The following is a 22,354-nucleotide window of genomic DNA, read 5'->3' as shown; positions in this document are numbered from 1 at the left end:
TTCTCCCAATCAGCTTCTCACTTCACCTTCAACTAAAGGTCGTGCATTCATAGAACATTAACGCACAGTACAAGCCCTTCAGTCCATGGTGTTGTGCTTAAATTTTAACCTACTCTAGGATCAATCTTCCCTGCTACATAACCCTCCGTTTTCACTTAAAATCATACATGTGCCTAAGATTTTCTTAAATGCCCCTAATTTATCTGCCTCGACCACCACTCCAGGTAAAATCTGTTTAAAGATTTTATCTCCAAAATCCCTCCCTATACTTTCCTCCAATCATCTTAAAATTATGTCCCCTTGTATTAGCCATTTCTGCCCTGGGGAAAAAGTGCCTGGCTATTCATTCTATCTGTGCTCTTACCATCTTGTACACCTCTATCCAGTAACCTCTTATCCTCCTTAGGTCCAAATAGAACACACTGCTCGCTCAACCTACACTCAAAAACACATGCCCTCTCGGTTTCATCCTAGAATGTAGCCTTCTAGGATCCTGAACTCAAATTCCTTCTCCTGCTGTTCAAATCCAAGTCACCATAATTATTACAACATCATCACAACAAAAGTTGAATTCAAACAGATTCTACAGTTCAGAGCCTCAATCTATCCGTTGGAAGAACTGAGTCAAGCAGCCCATGTAGGAGGGGAGGAATTGTCAATGTTTCAAGTTAAAACTCTGCACAAGACTACATGTACTACACCCACAGTTTACTTTTCCAGTAAATACCATAAAACGTGCTGTTAAATAAGGAAGAAAGGCTAGAGAATAGAAAAGCATGAATTGGGTTAAAATTACATGCAGCAGGCAGTGAAATCATGAGCACGCTTCTTCAGTTACTGCAAGGTTCTGCTCAAAAGATATGAAAAGAATTGTGTTCCCAATAATCGGTTTTGTTATGGCTAGCCTGGTACCAGGGAGTACAGTTGCACATAAACTAGTAACAAAAATAGCTTCTTTGGGACTTCTGATATGCTGAGATTTTAGTTAATGATATAAAAAAATTATCCTATTCCCAGCAGGTAATCTTACTGTTTTATTCACAGACCCACAGTTCCTCAAGTCGAGCCAAAGCTCAAGCTTGTTTCACATTCCCTACATATATATAAAAAACACTTACACAATTGAATAAGACGGGACAAGATGGTGGGGGGGGGGTGCTAACCTATCTTGATTTTTGATAAGCATCTTTCACTACAAGGTCAAAGAAAGAACAAAGTGATAGACACAATATGTCGATCCACAGCAATAAAGAGCCAAGTTGCTTCAGCCAGTTCCTCCTGAAGCCAACAACAAGCACAGTTAGTTCTTCCTACACTAAACATAACAATCTGTCCCAACTTGTACCTGGTGACGTTAGGCGTGTTGGAGTTTGCAATTTGCTATCAAACAAGGTTGGGTTTGGCATTCAGCATGTATTTTTAACAGCCCGGGGCACAGTACTGTAAGCGTACAAAACCACAAGCTGCCGTGCAACTCACTTGAAGTTCTCAATTGCTCAAAGGCTCCTAAGTTACTCCAGCACATCATGAAGGAAAGCAGTATTCCAAGGGTGTTAGTGGCTCAGCAATACACATCATTGTCACCAAGAGTCATGTTAGTAATGCTACTGGAATGGTGTTGACCACAAATCTCCCCCTACTGGCTGCCCTCCAGAAATATAAACAGACTAAGGTTGGTGGAACAAGGTGGAGATAGATAGACAGACAGATACTCTAAAGATAATTTACTTGAAGGTTATGGGGAAACTATATAAAAGAGTGAGACCAGTATAGATCAGTGATGACATTACTGAATGGTGGAGGGCGTGATGGCCTTCTGCTGCTCCGATTTACTTGTGTTCCCATGAATGATCAGCTTGTACAGTCTGCAGTTCTGCCACAGGACTACGCCGTGCAGCTAGCTGGCTGGCAATTCCGCGGAGAAACGCTAACCTGCTGCACAACATGGCTCAACACATTTCAGACTTCCAGAGCGTCCCATGGACAGGGAGCACGTGAAGCTCATGCACCCACTGGAATTTTACTGGGATAACTGGGCACTGGAGGGAGTGCATCCTCACAGTGAGGACTTCAGTTTAAGATTGTTCCGAATATTACAAATAAGTTAATAAAGTTACTGTTTTTAAAAAATGCTACAGCTTGTGAAGAAGGGCCACAGTTTCAAACTAAACAGCAGTAAACTGGAGGAAAGTTGCTGACTAGCTGAAATTTTAAGACTATCTCTCTTTACTCGATATTTCTCCAACAACAAATAGTACCTTACTATCAATTAGATTTAAGAAGCTGAAAGGGTAAAAAGACCCTGATGGGAGTTATATAGAGGCCTCTAAACAGTAACCAGATTGTGGGCTACAAATTACAACAGGAGACAGAAAATGCAGGCAAAAAGGGCAATGTTGCTATAGTCATGGGGGTTATGCAGTCAGTCATATAGTCATATGCAGTTAGACTGGGAAACTCAGGTTGGTGCTGGATCCCAAGAGAGCAATTTTGTAAAACGCCTACGAAATAGTATTTTTTTTAAGAGCAGATTGTGGCTGAGCCCACCAGGGGAATGGTAATTCAGGATTGGGTGTTATGTAATGATTCAGTTTTGATTAGGGAGCTTAAGGCAAAGGAACCCCTAGGAGACAGTGATCATAACATGACATAATTCACCCTGCAACTTCAGAGGGTAAAGCTAAAGTCAGATGTATCAGTATTACAGTGGAGTAAAGGGAATTACAGAGGCATGAGAGTAGAGCTGGCCAAAGTTAATTGGAAGGGGACACTGGCAGGGATGACAGCAGAACAGCAATGCTGAAGTTTCTTGGAGTAATTTGGAAGGTGCAGGAAAGATGAAACATTCTATGGGAGGATGAGGCAACTGCGGCTGACAAGAGAAGTCAAAGATAACATAAAAGCAAAAAAGATGGCATATAATATAGCAACAATTAGTGGGGCATTAGAGGATTGAGCAGCGTTTAAAAGCCAACAGAAGGCAACTAAAATGCCATAAAGAGAGAAAATGAAATATGAAGTTAAGCTAGACAATAATATAAAAGAGGATGCAAAAAGTTTTTTCAAGTATATAAGGAGTTAAAGAGAAATGCAAGTTGATATTAGACTGCTGGAAAATGATGTTGGCGAGGGAGTAATGGGAGGCAAAGAAACTTAATTAGTATTTTGTGTCAGTCTTCACTGTGGAAGACATGAGAGTGTCAGGGGCAGAAGTGAGTGCCATTGCTACTAATAAGGAGAAGGTGCTTGGGAAGCTGAAAAGTCTGAAAGTAGATTAGTCACTTGGACAAAGATACTTGAAGAGACTGTGATCTTTCAAGAATCAGTAGATTTGAAACAGTTCCGGAGAACTGGAAAAATGCAAATGGCACTCCACTCTTTAAGAAGGGAGAGAAGCAGAAGGGTAAATTAAGGATTAGGTTTCGGGGTATTTGGAAGCAAATAACAAAATAGGCCACAGTCAGCATGGTTCCCTTAAGGGAAAACCTTCCTTGCCAAATCTGTTGCAATTCTTTGTGGAAACAACAGGCACAATAGACAAAGGATAGTCAGTGGATGTTGTTTATTTGATTTCCAGAAAACTTTTGACAAGATGCTCCATATAAGACTTCTTAACAAGATAAAAGTCCATGGTATTACAGGAAAGATACTAGCATGGATATTAGATTGGCTGATGGCAGAAGAGTGGGAATAAAGGGGACCTTTTCTGGTTGGCTGCTGGTGACTAGTGGTGTGTTGCAAGGGTCAGTGTTAGGACTGCTTCTTTTTTACGTTATATGTCAATGTTTTGGATGAAGGAATTGATGGCATTGTGGTCAAGTTTGCAGATGATACAAATATAGGTGAAAGGGCAGATAATGTTGAGGAAGCAGGGTGTCTGCAGAAGGACAGACAGATTGGGGGAATGGGCAAAGAATGGCAGATTGAATATAGTGTAGGGAAGTGCACGGTAGAAGGAATAAGGGCATAGACTGTTTTCTAAATGGGGAGAAAATTCATAAATCTGAGGGGCAAAGAGATTTGGGGGTCCTCGTGCAGGATTACCTAAAGGTTAACTTGCAGGTTGAGCTGGTGGCAAGAAAGACAAACACGACGTTAGCATCCATTTCAAGAGGTTAGAATACTAAAGCAAGGATGTGATGCTAAGGCTTTATAAGACATTAGTCTGACTCCATTTGGAGTATTGTGAGCAGAAAATATGTGCTGCATTAGAGACAGTCCAGAGAAAACTCTCAAGAATTATCCCAGGAATTGAAGGGTTAACATATGAGGAGTGGTTGGTTGATGCCTCTGGGCCTATACTCCCAGAGCTGTAGTTTCGAAGAATGAGGGGGGACCTCAATCAAACCTATCGAATATTGAAAGAACTAAACAGAGTGGATGTGGAGAGGATGTGCAGAATAAAAGGGCGTCCACTTAGAACAGAGATGAGGAAAGTTTTCTTCAGCCAAAGTTGTGTAATCTATGGAATTCATTGCCACAGATGGCTGTGCAGTCCAACTCATTGCAGGTATTTAAGGTGGAGGTAGATAGTTTCTTGATGAATCAGTGTGTCAAAGGTTACAGGGAGAAGGCAGGAAAGTGAGGTTAAAAAGGATAATAAATAATTCATGATGGAATTGCAGAGCAGACCCGATGGGCTGAATGGCCTAATTCTGCACCTATGTTTTATGCATTCAGGGGAATCCAACCTGACTTAATGGAATTGTTCCATTGTAATTTACTACCTGCTATTACTGCCACATTATCAATGCAAAAGTGCATCACCATTTATTAAACCCCATCTTCCAGTTCATTCCAAAGAAGTCATATAAATACGGGCATTTATCCAGTGGGTTATTACTTATTAATTACATCATGAATTAGGCCATTCAGCCCCTCCCCCAAAGTCCACGTTGGCTCCCAGATTAAATCCTGTCAGTGTTAATGCCCCTCTCTGCAGCACTGCAGCTTGTTCTGCTGAACATGGGTCACAGGAGCTGTGAAGTGACAGCACTAACTGCCGGTTTACCACAGGAGCCTGTCTAAATCAAGGACAGCCTGGGTCAATCTCAGTGCTCCTGAAATTATTTCATTGGAAAATTAGCCATGGTCAATCTTTGGCCAGGCCAATGTATTTTCCTCAACCAGTAAACATCTCAAAACAGATAACTTGGTCATTGTACTGTTTACTGTGGGAGATTACCATGCAGAAATTAACTATACATTTTTCACCCTTACAGGAAATTCAACCCCGCTCACTAACACACCAGTGACATCCCCAGTGCCTAAGCCAGTGCAACCACCTGTAAAAGGAGGAAAGTTTAGCTTTATTTCCCATGTGTACATCAAAGCATAGAGTGAAATGTGCCATCTGTATTGACCCAAATCAGCGAGGATTGTGCTGGGCAGCCCACAAGTGTCACCAGGTTTCCAGTGCCAACGTAGCATGCCCACAACTCGCTAACCTCAACTACACATCTCTGGGATGTGGTCACGGGGAGAATGTACAGGCAGCAGTGGGAACTGAACCCTGATCTGCCAGCTGGCACCATAATAACATTGTGCTCATCGCTATGCTACTCATACCATCCCACACCATTACAGCTCTCTGGGAAACTCTGGGCAGTCTGCACTGGGCTGCAAACCAGGGGGTGGGTGGAAAGAGGAACACTGTTAGGGAATGGTCCTTAAGTGAATAAAGGGAGATTGAAGGTCTGGGGGAAAGTTGTGGTTGAGGGTCATGTGAAGAAGGGTGAGAAAGTGTAGAGGGATGTGCGACAGATCCGGTGGGTGGGCCGAAGAGGAAGAGGGTGAGTAAAGGTGAGAGCAGCTGAGAGAGAGGCAGTGCCTGAAGGACAGAAGGAGACCAAAGGGAAATTAAGAAGGTGATTGGAGACTGAGTGAGTTAAACAAGTATGTGTGGTCCAACTGGGTACTGAAAATTTTTTTTTAAAAGGAGGCTTCCTCATATGCCTATTTCATCCTTCACTTAACTACACAAAGCACTCACTATCCAAAAATTTGTCTCTAGATGGGAGCTCACAAATGCCAGAGTGGTAAGACCTTGGACCACAGCCTGTATCTCCAATCATTCTGGACTCCTTGCCACCAGTCCAGGACCTGGGAGTTGGGAGGAAACCTGTGCACCCGGAAGAAAGCCACAGAGTCACAGGCAGAACGTGCTGACTCCACACAGGCAGGACCCAGGATAAGGACTGAACTCCTGCACTGTGAGCCACTGCACCCATCACCTCTCCCAACATTAACTAACTTCCATAAAATCCGCAAACTGCCACAGCTGGATACCCTGCAAATAAAGGCAGGAAATGCTGGAAACAGCAGTTCAAGTAGCATCCGTGGAGACAGACCCTGAACTAACACTTCAGGTCAAAGGCTTTCTGAGGGCTCCTGCATTTTCTGTTTGCATTATTTCACTTCTGCGAACAATAGATGAGGGCAGGTTCAGAAATGATCGGCTGTTCTCAAAGCTGAACAAGAGAAAGTCTGCAGATGCTGGAAACCCAAGCAATTTAGGAGGAAGTCAGCAGGCCAGGCAGCAGCTATGGAACCGTGTACAGTCGACGTTTCGGGCCAAAGCCCTTTGGAAGAACTGGAGAAAAGAAACAGATGAGGAGTAGATTTATAAGGTGGGCACACTGAATCCTCATTAAAGATCTCGGCCCGAATGCCGACTGTTTAGATGCAGCCTCACCTGCTGAGTTCCTCCCGCATTTTGTACGGTGCTCTGGATCTCCAGCATCTGCAGAATCGTTTGTGTCTATGCTAACAAAGGTAAACTGGGCAGAAGACAATAGGTCTCAGCGCAAAGAGAAATGAAGAGATTTCCCTTTAAAGCTTCATTTGCTGAGCAACGCTTGCTCAGTCAAACCTGTTTATAATTTATACAACATCCTTTGACCGGAAAGCTCTCATTAAATGAACTCTTCGGGTAACTTGTAAAGTTGTTTTTAAAAAATACAGGTATGTGTAGCACACACAGAGTTTTAAATTACACCCTTCTATTCAGCTCACCTTGACTGTAGGCTGACACCTGCCTTTTGTGATTCATCAGCTGGGGTGAGCTGTGATTTCATGTCCTCGGGGCACGAATCTCACTCCACCATCGAAATACACACGCCAGCTCACACAGGCTCCTTCAGCGTCTTATGTAGCTGAGCTGCCTACCTACGGGTCCGCCAAGGTTTGAAACCCACCTTTCACTCTCCTCCCCATCACTACACCGCGCCCCCCCCCATAAAAATAAAGTCCCAAAGTCTATTTCTCTCCGAACTCGTAATCCCAACCGAACAGGAAGCTATGAGGACTCTTTATTGCCGTGAATACGGCTCACGGCTAAATCTGATTGCTGGAACAAACTTGAAACTGGTACAGTGACAAAAGGCGAGAGGAAAACCCCACACTTTTCTCCGTGCAGTGATTTTCTTTAGCGGGGCTGTCTGGATGTCAACAGAAGCGCGGATTTACGGACCCCGTCGCTGACAAGTTGCAGGGCGAGACCAGAACAAACTCTTGGAAATGGGCCCTGCTCCTCTAGAACAGCAAAGCGTCCGAGGGACCGACTGCGCCCCCGTCGCTGGGCTTGTCTCCGCAATTAACGGAAAACTAACGCGTCCAGTTATCAGCGAGGGGCTCCCTCCAGATAACGGCGCAGCCCGGCATGGAAAGCTGGAACCCCACACACTTACCAAGTAGTTCATCATTGAATTCGTTTTCCCCCCTCTCCGCGATGTGAAACCTCTTCCCGGTCCCTGAAAATAAAAGCCCTCCACCGCTCTCCTGTAGCGTGTAGTTTAATACATCATCCAGTAGTGTGACCTCACTTGTGTGGTATGAGATACTGCGAGCTACTCGCAAGCACACTGCCTGGGAGTGAATGCTCGTTAGGTAATCTTATACTTTCCACAGGATTCAGACTCCCAAGGTCTCCGGCTGCGATATGATTGGTTACAGTCAGTCTTTACATATAAATGAGCTCCCACTACGGTCAGAAAGCGCCACCACTGAAGGGCGCTGTGTGGAACAGCGATCGGCATTAAGGGAGTAAAGAGTACACACTTGAAATGTTCCCGTTTTACAGTCTTTGCACCTTTGAGGAAAAGACCGGTTGATACCGAAACCTTAACTACATGGCCCGACACGCCGTAAGTTCGTGCGCTTCTGCAGAGCCAGACTGACGCACACAAGATGCTGGAGGAACTCAGCGGGTAAGGCAGGATCTGTGGAGGGGAACAAACAGCCAAGGTGCTGGAAAGTAGTGATCCCAATTACCCACAGCAGCGACTGCAAGGTGCTGTAAAAGTACTCTCAATGCAAAATCTTCCACATTCACCGCACGGATAAACAAACCATCTCAGTATCCTCCCCGACACAACATCTCCAGTTGGGTAGGACACACCATGTCCATCCATGCCCAGGCGCTCCGTTCCAACCTCTGGAGAAGTGGCTGCCAGACGGACGGTGATAATGATTAAGGAACGTGCTCAAAAACAATTTCCCAACAAGCAGTGATCTGGAACACTGCTCAAAATGCAGAAGCAGCAATTGTGCTGATATGGAGACAGAGGATTGCACTGTACAGACACAGGCCATTCAGCCCATCACATGCGATCATGCTGGCCACTTTTCCCATCTACAGTAACCCCACTTGTCCACATTAGGTTGGTATCACATGGCTTTCCTATTTACGTGCCTGTCTCAGTGACTTAAGAACAGCGTTTGTATCCAATTTCAACTTTCCTAGCCACAAGCTTCATATGTCAACAACCCACACCACTACTTTTATCATTTCCTGTCAGTCACTTTATGTACAGACTCTCCTGTGTCTAGCGTCACTTTATGGACATATAATCAATCAATTTATATAAGTTATCTTATGTATTTATATTAATTGTCTTTTTTTGTGCTGCATCAGATCCAGAGTAACAGTTCTCCTTCACACCAGTGCACTGGAAATGACATTAAACAATCTGGAATATTAATTCTCTTTTAAAATATTCCTCTCAAACTTTCAGGCTCCTTCCTCGCACCTTAAACCTATGCCCTCTTGTTTTTGATACACTCACAGCGGGGAAAAAGATTCTAACCATCCATTCAACCATTCGATCCATGATACTTTGCAGAGGAGTATAATTTTATTTATCTCCACAAGATCAGAGAATACAGAAACTCTTTCACTCCAGGGAAAGCAAACCCAATCTATCCAATCTCTCCATAACTGAGGTTCTCCAATCCAGGCAACGTCTGGACGAATCTCCTCTGCAGGCTGTCTGCCACAACCACATCCTTCCCAAAGTGTGGAGACTATAACTGTGCGCAATACTCCACGTGCAATCTAACCAGAGTTTTGTAAACATAACATCCTGACTTTTACATTCTATGCCCTGACATATGCTATTTACCTGTGTTGTCACTTCTGGGGAACTATAGACTCAACCCCAAGGTCCACTAACATTCCCACAGCACCCTGTCATTTACAGGAGTAAATTCCACCTGCCATCATTCCATCAGTTTTCCATCTCATCTCTAGCCTGCTGAATCCTTAGACAACACCACCAGCTTCTGTGCCTTCACAAATTTAGTAATCATACTGCCTCCTTTCATATCCAAATTATTAATATACAAGGGTCCTAATGCCGATGTCTCCAATACACTATTAGTCACAGGTTTCCAATCATAAAGGCATTCTCCAACCATTACATTCTACCTCCTAAAATCCAATTTGCCAGCCTACCCTGTATCCTATGTGCTTTACCATCCTGGGCCAGCCTTCCATGCAGGACCATATCAAATACTTTACTAACGTCCATATAGGCAATGCCTTCATTAATTGTCTTAGACACCTGCTCAAAAAAAAATCAATCATGTAAGTGAGACAGGAATTCCTCTGCACAAAACCACACTTACTATCCCTGATCAGCCCCTATCTTTGCAAATGTACGTAAATCTTAGACCTCAGGATCTTATCTGATATTTTCCTCACTTTCCTGTGAGTCTCATCAGCCTGCAGGTTACCTGGCTTATTGCTGCTACCCTTTTTAATAGTGAAATAAGATTTGATGCCCTCCAATCTTCTGCACCTCACCTGTGGCTAATGGAAATACAAAATGCTCTGTCCGGTCCCCAGCTACCTCCTCCCTTGCTTCCCATTCCAACCCAGGATAGATCTCATGGCAATTTATCTGCCTTTAGGTGTCCCATAACATTTATCACCTCCGCCTCTATATATCCTGGGAGGATGACAGTATAACCCCAGCAAAGTGATTACCCCACTCCTATCATTCCTCCTATAAGACCTCATAGGATGATCCCTCCAGGACATCTTCTCCAAGTAATGGCATTATATTTTCCCTCATCTCCACTTCTGCATTCTCCTTTATAATTTCTGAAAACTCTAGAGGACAGAATATTAGGTTGCCAATCCCCCCTTCCCTCATTGTGTGATATCACAATTACAACTGCTGATCCACGCTCGAAGATCATCTGACCTGCCTTGAATTAAAGTAAGTGTGATCTCCCAGCTGTTCGCAGGGATGCAAACTGAGACAGACGTTAACTGGCACTGGAAGATCATGAACTGGATGAAAGTCACACTTTTGCCAGCCACTGAAGGTGTCTCTTTTATTTCAAAACGCTACTTTGCTTATAATAAATGCCTGGAAATTAAGTATTCCACAGTTGCCTCCCTGGTCTCCTTTACTCAGTCATTTATTTTTATTACAATATTCACTGTTCCTCTGAACCTTCTCTTACCTCTTATCCTTCTTGCAAAATACTGCATATACCACCCACTTCTACTACCAATCCTCACTCCATCATCTGCTATCCAGCCCTTCTCATTGATTTTTGCATTTATTGATTTAAATGTGTCAATGGCAGTGCCGGCAGTTAAATTCATCCCACCCCCAAGTGAGTGTTGCAGACATAGAATCCAGGGTAACAATCTGCTGGAGGAATTCAGCAGGGGCCAGTCAGCACTGGGGGGGTGGGGGGGTGGTGGTGGAATGAATTGTCCATGTTGTAGATTGAAACCCTGCAACAGGACTAGGGTTCTGCTTTGATTACAGTGATCAGAGGGTACAATGTGCCCTCAAATCTGCTGCTTTGTGAAGCAAGTCTTCCACGAATTTTCCTCCAATGTATTTGCATATCAAATACAAAATCCATAATGAGTTTGCACAATTGGGAGCAATTTAAAAGGCAATTTTCAAAAGTTTGCATCAAAGCCCATAATATTTTTAAGCATGAGTATGTGCCTTTCATTAACAAAGCTAAAAAAAGATACACACAAAAATTAAAGTAATTTTAACAGTTTCAATTCACAAGTTCCGAAATGTAATTTTGGATGACTGAACAAAGCTTAAGGTACTTAGAGCCATTTACTAGTTACCTTAGTATCAGTTTGTACATTTTCATTTTTGACTTTTAAAATATGCTCAATCACACACAGGTGGCATAAAAAGTACCTTTCTTTTTAAATGCTCCTTCAAGATCTGTATACAACTAGATTACTATCTTTCAACAATCATTAATTCATTTTGTGCATGTCATTACCAAAACTAAATCCAATAAAATGGAGAAACAAAAATAATAGAAACTCAGTTTACATGGAACACAATCTGAAATTAAAATGATCCAGTTTTATGACCATGTTCCACCGATTTCAGGCATAAAATCAATGGAACACACTGATTTTGTCCTCATCGGCAAGGTCTAGAGTTGATATCAAGATCGTTTGGAATTCAGGAAGTCAAAGCATGATGGCTGGAGGGTCAAGTCTGCAAATGGCTGTGAGTCTGCTGGCTAGGTTGAAGCCCAATTTCTGCAATTCCAAGTCCACTGGACACTGGAGGTGAAAGATGGCCAATCCTGGGGTTGGAAGCCTGTGTATGTGCATGGGTGGGTGGGTAGGAGGGAGACGACAAGGCTTGTTTTGTTTTTGTTGTTTTGTAGCTTGCTGTGTTCTGTGTTGCTCTGCCAAGCGTGGTGGGCATGCTATGTTAGTGCCTGAAAGTGTGACTACCGCCAGAACATCCTTAACACAAATGACATATTTCACTGAGTGCTTCGACGTATATGTGATCAATAAATCCAAATCATGTTAGGTTGAAAGAAGCAATACAATAAAGTGGAAGCTCCGTCACTTTAATCCTACTTCTGCTTTGACATTTCCTCTGCCTTTAGGTCATCCACAGGAGGGAGACAATATCAAAAAGATCCAGTTGTGAACAGGTTTGAAAAGGAGAAAAAATGGGATATTTTGACATAAGAGCCCACCATTTCTAAAATCCTACATTTAGATTTAAAATACCTTTGGGAAACCCTTGAGACACTGTATAGTGTGACTGCGGTGGAACATGCTTTCAATTTTATTGCTAAATGCGTCTCATCCTGCATAGATTTACTTTGTCAGCTCTCATAGACAGCAAGAAATGGCTCTGAACACCGTGAAAACAAAATCAAACTAAAATGCAATACGACATTTCACATGGTCCTGTTCTGTCAGAATTTTGAGCACTGCTGACGGTTTTCTGAAAACCTACAGCTTAGTACATCAGCCTGCTGATAAGACCAAATTGCCATGCTTCCCTTCCCCCCGGGTTTCAGCATCTCACAGTTCCTTCCTCCCAGGAATATTGAAAATTGCCCTGACAGATGCACTGGACCAGGACATGGACACATTGGTGGCCACAGGTGACGTGCCGCAAACTGGCACATAAACTACGGCTTAAATGAAATTTACACTAAATAAGCACTAATTTAACAGCTTATTTTATTGCCTATGCCACAGTATTCAATGCCCCAGGTTTTTTATGGCTGCAAAGCATGATCATTTTATTTTATTACTTTCATTAGTTGCAGTTGGTCAATTAGAATCAAGCATTTTTTTTAAAGAACATGGTTGACTTGTGGGGGGAGGGCATGGTGCATCATGGTAGCATTACAGGTAATGTGACACGATTTATAGCAGCACTGACCTGGGTTCAGTATCAATGTTCTCTGTGAGGAGTTTGTACCTTCTCCCTGTGACTATGTGGGTTTCCTCAACGTGCTCTGGTTTCCTCCTACATTCCAAGACCTATATTTTAGTAGGTAAATTGTTCACATGGGTGTAATTGGGTGGTGCGGGCTCCTTGCTCCAGAAGGACCTGTTACCGTGCTGTTATCTCTAAATAATAAATCCTGTTAGCAGATTGGAGACTAATAAGAGCCTGCCTGGGCAGGCCCGATAAAGGAATTAAATAACACAAGTGTGTGTCTGCCATCCTGTGGTGAATTGGCATCAACTGGCTCATGTCTAGACCTGCTCTACAAGGTGAATATATAGTAAAATATCCTATAATACTATTTCAAAGACCCGAATTAATATCTCAGTGTTCTGTCAATATTCTCCTTCAACTGACACACTAAAATAGATGATCTGAACATGAATCACACCGTATTTGTGGAACTTGCATAATGCAAAATGTCTACAGTGCTTCCTTTGTTGTAACAATGAGTAAACTACAACAGTAGATTGTGGTGGAATGATCTGAGACATCCAGAGGTAAAGGAGACTAGATATAAACGAAAATCCTTATTTTAAGAGGTCTATGATCAGCAAAACCTGCATCTCCATTCAGATGAAACTGATACCAGCAGAAAACCACGGCTCATCTGTCCACAAATACCTGATAAAGTGGACTGCGTCACTGATTCTTTCACTGATAAAAGTTGCACTTACTTAACTTATGGATTACTTAATGGGATGAGTAGATGTGCATTTATAGATACAACAAAATTACAAGACCCTCCTCCTTCCTACTCCAACCGAGCATTCAAGTGTAACAAAAGGGATTTCGAGTGCAAGCACTGCAGTACCGCAGGGATCAGTTTAGCTCTACTCAGTTATGATTAAGGTCACAAATTTAGTTTTATATGCTTCTATAATCGACTTTTTAAAATAAAAACATCAGAAAGACAATAGCACAATATGACAACTCAAACAGGAAAGTCAAGGGTCTATCCATTCTTTCTGTCATGAAAGTGTGTTATATTATTTATCAAATTTCATCATTGTTTATTCTAGTTACTCAAAACTTGTGGATTTGAAGTGCCAACATTTCTTCTTTGGCCACAAGCATTCTCTCCCATTCTGCACAGCTCTGCTGAAAAAAGTCTGCAGAAACTGTTTATTTACATTAGATCCCTTATCTTGAATTGATGCCCATGGTTCAGGAATTCAGCATTCAACAGATAAGGATCTGCTTCTAACATAGTCAACCCTTTCAGATTTTTAAAACCTTAATCCAAGGGAGAAAGAGCCCTGGGTTGTTGGAACAACCCTCCTAAAATCTGTCCTGGTCAAACTCTGTCCAAACCAGTTTGTCAAATTAAACAGGAACGCGCTTATTTAAACAGAAGGGCTAAAATTGAGCATCACCTTTAAAAATTAGGCACCTGTGTTTTTCATATGCTGAATAAACATGACAAGCTTCACCAGTCCGATGACCAGCAAAATAAAAATCTCAACAAAAGATGAAAACAATGAGCACCATGTTAAAATAAAGTCAGCTGGGCAATTTCTTCCCTGAATCAATATGCCAGAACTTTACCTGTGCAGCTTTCAGACAGCTGTTCCCTCCAGGACTCATAGTTATCGTGCTGACTGGTGAGAAGAGAGTCGGAACAGCAACAAAAAATCACAGCTATGGAGATGAAGGAAACCAAAGGATGGGAGGTGCTGGGGTGGTGGGCGCTGGATGATCCTGTTCCGGTTCGTCCGGAGGCCCTGCCACACAATGAGCAGGCCCCATGGGCTACTATGCCATGAATGGCCTCAAGCAATGGGCCCAAAGGGCTCTGTTCACAGCATTTTAAAATGAGGTGCAAAATATAATTTTACTGCGATCTTTGTGATGCTTGTGGACATAGCTGAAGCATGGAAAAGCAACCTGACGCAATCTGTGAACAAAACATTAGCATGCTCTGTAGTCCACATCTCTTCACTGACCTTCTGTGGGGTTTGCTCCTTGTGTTACACATCTTTTAATGAAATTGGAGGTCATGGATTGCACCTCCAGAGTTTCCTTCAATGAGTAAGTTACATGGTCGGTGTGGTGAACTACATATACCTGTCTGGACACGCCCCCCCCCCCCCCCCGCTGACTGCTCCTGTGGCTCCTCCCACAGACCCCTGTATAAAGGCGATTGGAGACACAGCCCCGGCCTCAGTCTCCAGGATGTAGTGTGGTGGTCAATTGCTGCTTCTTCTTTCTTCCAGCCAATAAAAGCCTATATCTCGCCTCACGTCTCCGAGAGTTATTGATGGTGCGTCAGTCGGCTCATTGTGGGCAGAAGGGTCTGTAATGTGCTGCAGATTTCTGTGTTCTGTGTTTTATGTTCAATAAGCATGAAATGGGCACTCTGCACAAGACGGTGCCCTAAGCAGCAAGCCAGTCTTTGGGTAAACGTTGTCCCTAAGAAGGCCGATCATGTCCAGAGTACCAAGTCCAATTTTCCAGCAGTTATTGATCAACTGAGAAATTATCACTAGTGCACAGAATAGGCTTTTATACTTAAACAATTCCTAAAAAGGTACACATTTAGGTCCAATTTTAAGGGACTTTTTTTTCTTTATTCATTTATAGGATATGGTTGTCACCAGCTAAGCCAGCATTTATTGCCCATCTCTAGTTGCCCTTCAGAAGACCATAAGATATAGGAGCAGAAGTAAACCATTCGGCCCATCGGGTCTGCTCCATCATTCAATCATGGGCTGATCCAATTCCTCCAGTCATCCCCACGCCCCTGCCTTCACCCCATACCTTTTGATGCCCTGGCTAATCAAGAACCTTTCCATCTCTGCCTTAAGTACACCCAATGACTTGGCCTCCACAACCACTCGCAGCAACAAATTGCACAGATTTACCACCCTCTGACTAAAGTAATTTCTCCACATCTCAGTTCTAAATGGACGTCCTTCAATCCTGAAGTCACGCCCTCTTGTCCTAGAATCCCCTACCATGGGAAATAACTATCATATCTAATCTGTTCAGGGCTTTTAACAAGGTGATGTTAACCAAGAAAGTGGTGATGAGCTGCCTTCTTGAACCGCTGCAGTCCCCGGGGTATACATAGACCCACAGTGCTGTTAGGGAGGGAACTCCATGATTTTGACCCAACGACAATGAAGGGACAGCAATATGTTTCCAAGTCAAGATGGTGAGTGACTTGGTGGGGGATTTCCAAGTGATGGTGTTCTCAGGTATCTGCTGTTCTCGTGGTCAAGTTCTTAATACAACCCCCAATTTTAAAATGAGCACCTTAATAGAATTATAACATGCTTTCCTCAGGTGAAAATTAACCATTTCAGAATTTTATGATGGACTGCTAGAGACTGTTTTGAGGGCCAAAGTCAAATTCAAGTTTATGGTCATACTGTATGCACAAGTAAATGTCTGCACAGGTGGAATGAAAACTTACTTACAGTGTCATATAAGTAGAATTCACAAGAAAAGTTAAACATAGACACACATTATACACAATATTTACAAGAAAGCACAGTTAGAACAGGGCAGCATGTTAGCATAGTGGTTAGCTTTACAATACCAGCCACCTGGGTTCAATTGCCACCACTGCCTGTAAAGTTTGTACATTCTTCCCGTGACCATGTGGGTTTCCTGCGGGTGTTCCGGTTTCCTCCCACATACCGGTTGGTGGGTTAATTGGTCATTCTAAATTGTCCCATGCTTAGGCTAGGGTTAAACTGGTGATTGTTGGGCAGCAGGGCTCAAATGGCCAGAAGGACCTATTCAACACCGTAGCTCAACACACGAAATAAAATGAAAACGGCAATTTTAGAACGAAGTGACCGAATTATTCAGAGTATTACAAACTGGAGTGATCAGGATTTCGTTGGTTGGTTCATGAACTGAATGGCTGAAGGGAAGTAGCTGTTCTTGAACCTGGTGGTGTGGATTTCAAGCTTCTGTATCTCTTGCCCAGTGTTAGATGTGAAAAGATAGCAAGGCCGAGATGATGGGGAATCTTTGACGGTAGATGTTGCCTTCCTGAGGCAGTGTCTCCTGCGTATACTGCCACTCGTGGGGATAGGTGTGCCTATTATGTATTGGGTAGAGTCCATGATACTTTGCAGCTTCTTACATTCCTGCACATCTGAATTGCCACAGCAGAGCATGATGCAACCATTCAGGATACTTTCAACGATTTGTTTAAGTGGTCAATGACAAGCCAAATCTCCTTAATCTCCGAATAAACACACTTTCCTTATGATTCATCGAAGTGCTGGGTCCTGGACAGGTCATCTGATATGCTGAAGTGCAGAAATGTAAAGCTACTAACAAATTCCATCACTAATTCCCCAATAGAGACTCATGCATGTAAACCCTCTTGCCCTTTCCTGGTCAAAAATCAGCTCTTCAGTTCTGTTGATGTTGAGTGAGAGGTTGTTGTCACCACACCACTTATCAGGTAACCCATCTCGCTCCAATACGCTGATTCATTGCCACCTGTGATTTGTTCAACAACAGTTGTGGCATTGGTGAGGTTGAAGATGGCATTAGAGCTGTGGTTAGCTAGACAATAGTGTACATAGAGAATAGAGAAGGGGTCTAGGCATCTGTATTGGTGGTTGGTGAGGAAGAGATGTTGTTATTAATCCTCACTGATTGAGGTCTGTCGATGAATAAGTCCAGTCACCCAGACGCAGAAGGAATTACAGAGAACCAGGTCTTTAAGGTTAACGATGAATTTAGATGAGATAAATGCAGTGAATACTGAGCTGTGGTCAAAGAACAGCACCCTGACATACAAGTTTCTGCTGTTCAGATGGCTCAGAACGGAGTAAGGAGCCAGAGAAGTTGTATCTGCTGTTGACCTGTTGTGATGACAGATAAATTGGCATGACTCCAAGGCAAGAGTTGATTTGTGCCATAACCAACCTCTCAAACCACTTCACTATGGTTGATGTAAGTGGCATTAGATGGTCGACAATGAGGCATGCTATCACGTTCTTCCTGGGTGTCCGTGAATACTTCAGCCAGCTGGTCCACCAGAATATTCGCACTCGGCCAGGTACACTGTCTGAACCAAACACCTTTCATGGCTCCACCCTCTTGTCCGCATTAGGGACATATATTGCAGGGTCATCCAGAGATGTAGGGGCACATGTGGGTGTGTCATAGCTCTCCCTTTCAAAGTATGCATAAAAGGCATTAAGCTCATCCAGCAGCAATGGGTCATTTATACTTAATCTCGCCTTGCAGGAAGTGATATTGTACAAGCCCTGCCACAGCAGTCGAGTGTCTATCTGTGACTCCAGTTTAGTCTGAAGTTGCCTCTTTGTGAGCACAATGCCTTCTGGGGGTTCTATCTCGACATTTTATATCACCCTGGGTCAGCAGCCCTCATCGTCACAGATCTAGTCCTCAGGACATTATGAATCTCCTGGCTCATCCAGGGCTTCTGGCTGGGGAAGACTTTGCATGTTTTAGTGGGTACACACTCATACACACGTGTCCTTATGCAGTAGGTAACAACTGTGGCACATTCATTTAGGTCCTGACTGGTCTCCCCATAGCTTCCAATTGCGGAGGGATTGTCTACTTGAGTGCGCACACCGAGACTCTACACTTGCTGGAAATGCTGACTGACCCAGACAACATGCTGGGAGAAGCTCACAGGTCAGGCAGCGTCAACGGAGGGAAATTAAATCTTCAGGCCACGCCTCTCAGGGACTTGTGCCGATATTATTTTGAGATTGAATGTTCTGGGTCATAACTCGATGTGCTGTGAGTGAGTATATGTTCTGTGTTTTGCACCTTGGTCCCAGAGGAACAATGTTTCATTTAGCTGTGTATGGTTGAATAAACTCGAACCTGAACTTACACAGTCGACATCTTGGGTTGAGATCTTTCACCAGAACTGGAAAGAATGGGCTTCCTTTCTTTTGCCTTCTGGTTCCTGCAGCATTTTTTTGAGTGCTTATCCAATTGGGGTGTTTCCACTTAGGCTGCAGTGCAAAAGCTGGACGTTGGCCTTTGGAATCTCCACCACACCTACACCCACACTCCCTCCCCCATCTCCCGACACTCCAGTCCTCAATGACGTTGGCTGCACACACCCCTAATGATGCTCCGCTGTACACAGCAGCTGTGGGATGATTAACCTCTTCCCAAGTACTCCTAGTGAAAAGATTTTGTTTGCAAGCCATTAATTCCAGATGGCAATGTCCTTTCAAATGCATTTTACAGCTTGCTGTACTTACAATGGACATGTGATTAAGCTCAGTGATTGCTATGACACAATTTTTAAGGAGCTAGCTAGCTAAAAATAATTTTTCCCTCCCCCTCCCCTCCTCTTCTATTCCCCACTTTGGCCTTCTCTTCTCACCTGCCTATCACCTCCCCCAGGGTCCCTCCTCCTTCCCTATACCTACCTGGCATCACCTTCTAGCTATCTTCCTTGCCCCTCCCACCTTCTATTCTTGCGTCAATCCTAAAGAATGGTCTCAGCCCTAAATGTCGACTGTTTATTCATTTCCATAGATACTGCCTGAGCTGCTGAATATTCTTGCAGAATTTTATGTGTGCTGCTTTGAATTTCCAGCATCTGCAGAATTCCTAGAGATTAAACAATAATATCACCTTCTTTATTCAGAAAACTAAATTACCAATTTTTATATTTCATTTCGGTAAAGTCAAGGAATGTTCTTTACAACTCAGAATGAATTTAATCGAATAGATATCATTGCACTGAGTCAATTTTGTGCGATGCCCATTAATTCAACATAAGGAAGTTAGTTGTGAATACTTTCCTGATGGATCCAAAATAAGAAATGTCCTTCTCCTTGAATTATGCTGGGCAAAATCCAAAAATGAACTTTTCTAAACATTTAGATTTCCTCTTAATATTAACGTCTAAGAGACAGTCAATTAGTTTATCTCCATGGTGATAATATTTCAAACCAGCAGTTTGAGCAGCAATGCCCAAAGCAATAACACTACTTGAGAGTGATAGTATTTTTAAATGAAGCTCAGATTCTGCAGTTTAGCCATAAGGAATAGCTGTACATTAAACTGCCAGCATTTTATTACGGTTATTTATAAACTTAGTATGCTTAAACTCTATCAGTTAGTTATCTGTTGCAATTCGAGTGAGAAAATGCAGGAGGGAGGCAAACTGCACCCTAGATTGTTTTCAATAAATGTGATGTTTACACATCTACTTTACACATTTATACTAGCTTTAATAATCTTCTTTTCTTTAAATCATCGCCCAGCCTCTATTTGGCCAACCCGATCAGTGAAGTCGGCAGAGTTAACACTTTCTCTCTTTGTGAGGTTGTTAACTCTGGTTAACAATCGATGGCCCAAGATAGCACCAGCAAGACATGCGGCGTTTTGTGAGCAGCTAACAAAACTACCAACTATTCTACTAGATAAACTTTTCCTGGACTATGAGCACTGCAATCCGCAGCCTGTTATTTCCCTTTCGGAGTTCCATTTCCGTATGATCTGCCGACTTTGCGGTACGCTGAGGGATTCAGTGAACTCGACTCTCGAGAATACTGTTACGGCCGCAGCGCCCATTACTGCAGCAGATTTGGGTCCAGATCGAAACTTTGGGCCGGATTGAAGTGGTGGGGCCCGAGCAAAAAATGAGCCAGTGTTTAACTGACTTAAGCACCGAGCGAGATTAAAAAGATTAAGGCGTCGAGGCCAAGGGTGAAGGACGGACCAGTGCTCAGTCACTGCTCTATGAGACTTCACTTGCCTCAGCATGGAACTGGATCCATGGCTGTGGGCTCACTTCCAGGTCTCTGCGGTTCAAGCTCTGTGTGCTACTCGTTTACTTCTTTTCAATTGTTTGCACGATTTGTCCTTTGTTTTGCACATTGGACGTTTGACAGTCTTTGTGGGGTGGGATTTTTTGTGGATTCTAAAGCATTTCTTTATTTGCTGGCTACCTGCAAGAAGAGGAATATCAAGGCTGTATATGTGTACAGCTGGGTTTCCAACCTGGGGCCCATGGACCCCTTGCTTAGTGACATTGGCCCATGGCAGAAAAAACCCCTGGTACACAGTATATACTCCAATAATAAATATCGTTGCCTTTAGTTTAATATGCTCCCGGATTTCCACCAGGTTTACTGCTGCCCCCAATCCTCCTAACCAATGAAGTGGAAACTGCCTCCATCCCCGATGTTTTAGTAAAGTGAGCAACAAAACTGGTCCTATATCTTCGGATTTTCATCGACAAGATAGAAGACACAGTGACATTATGGTTAATTTCCTGAACAAGCAAATCCGAACCATTGATCTAAAACAGGAATTGGAGAAATTAAATTTCACTACTCAGGTATATCTGGAATTCTAAAATAAAACACTTCAACTGAAATGTTGTAAGAACTCACCGAGTTTATAAATCTCTTATAAAGAGGGAAGTTTTACCTAGTCTGTCCTAATTTTACCGACATGACTCCAGTTCCACAGCAACGACCTTGAACCCTACTTGCTCCCGAATGCATATCAAACCTCACAACTTACGGGCAATTGGAAATGGGAAGCAAATGCTGACTTTGCCAGTAACACTCACAACCTACAAATGAATTACAAACCTTTTAATTTCAGGAGACTCCCAGACCCTCCAGAGACCTTCCAATCTCCTTCTTGGTATGTTTTCTTTGGACCAGACTGCACTTTGTGTAAGTTTACCAAGACCCGGTGCAAAAGAAAATAAAGCATTTGGGTAACAGCAAGCAGAAGTACAATGAGCCATATGTGTTGCTTAAGCAACAGACATCTATTTTCCCAAGACATTACTAAAACACTGTGATGTAAAGTTGGTTCATTTGTTTCCGTATAAATCAGATGCTTGATCAAAAAGTAAGATCTTTCCCCAGGGCCTCACATACACCCCCCCCCCCCCTCACCGACCCCTTCAGAAACAAGCTCATGTGAACATTTCAGGAATGCAGTACATTCCCAGAGAATTTTATCTTATCCTAGTAATGGAGGGAATGGCATTTCCTCTCCAGGGCCAATGTTCTCCAGGGTTACCTTTGCTATTTAGTAATGAGCTCACAAGCACAACATACAAGTGAATTAAAGGTCCTCCCACAGACCAACTACTAACTTCATATCCATCTACAGACTTTGTAAGGCTTGAGAAGACATTTGTGGATTGGGAGATTCATGTTACAGGGCACAAATTTACAGGGCACTGGAACCTTTGAGTACAAAATGATCTTATATCATGTGTGCCATCACAGAAATTGTTTAATATATTGTTTATGTACTGGTTGCGAGATATAACTGAAAAACAACAGAGACTGCACACCACTTGCTGGATT

The 22,354-nt window shown here is 43.0% G+C and overlaps 1 protein-coding gene across 2 annotated transcripts in view; it reads right to left on the bottom strand.

Moving 5' to 3' along the window:
* The window catches only part of bcar1 (BCAR1 scaffold protein, Cas family member), a 243,493-nt gene that overhangs the window by 105,516 nt on the left and 115,623 nt on the right, over nucleotides 1–22,354 (bottom strand). The window contains exon 1 of one of the 2 annotated variants that reach the window (XM_059992792.1): nucleotides 7,689–8,417. The exons of the other annotated variant lie outside the window; for it this stretch is intronic. Within the exon in view, the coding sequence (XP_059848775.1) occupies nucleotides 7,689–7,703 (15 nt within the window). The 5' untranslated portion in view covers nucleotides 7,704–8,417. Of the gene's footprint in view, nucleotides 1–7,688; nucleotides 8,418–22,354 lie in introns of those variants that run through there. 2 annotated transcript variants of the gene reach the window in all.

This window comes from Hypanus sabinus, chromosome 17 (assembly GCF_030144855.1).
Source record: "Hypanus sabinus isolate sHypSab1 chromosome 17, sHypSab1.hap1, whole genome shotgun sequence".
NCBI classification, from domain to species: Eukaryota; Metazoa; Chordata; class Chondrichthyes; order Myliobatiformes; family Dasyatidae; genus Hypanus; species Hypanus sabinus.
The sequence above is the reverse complement of the archived record's forward strand: the minus strand, read 5'-3'. Positions and strand labels throughout refer to the sequence as shown.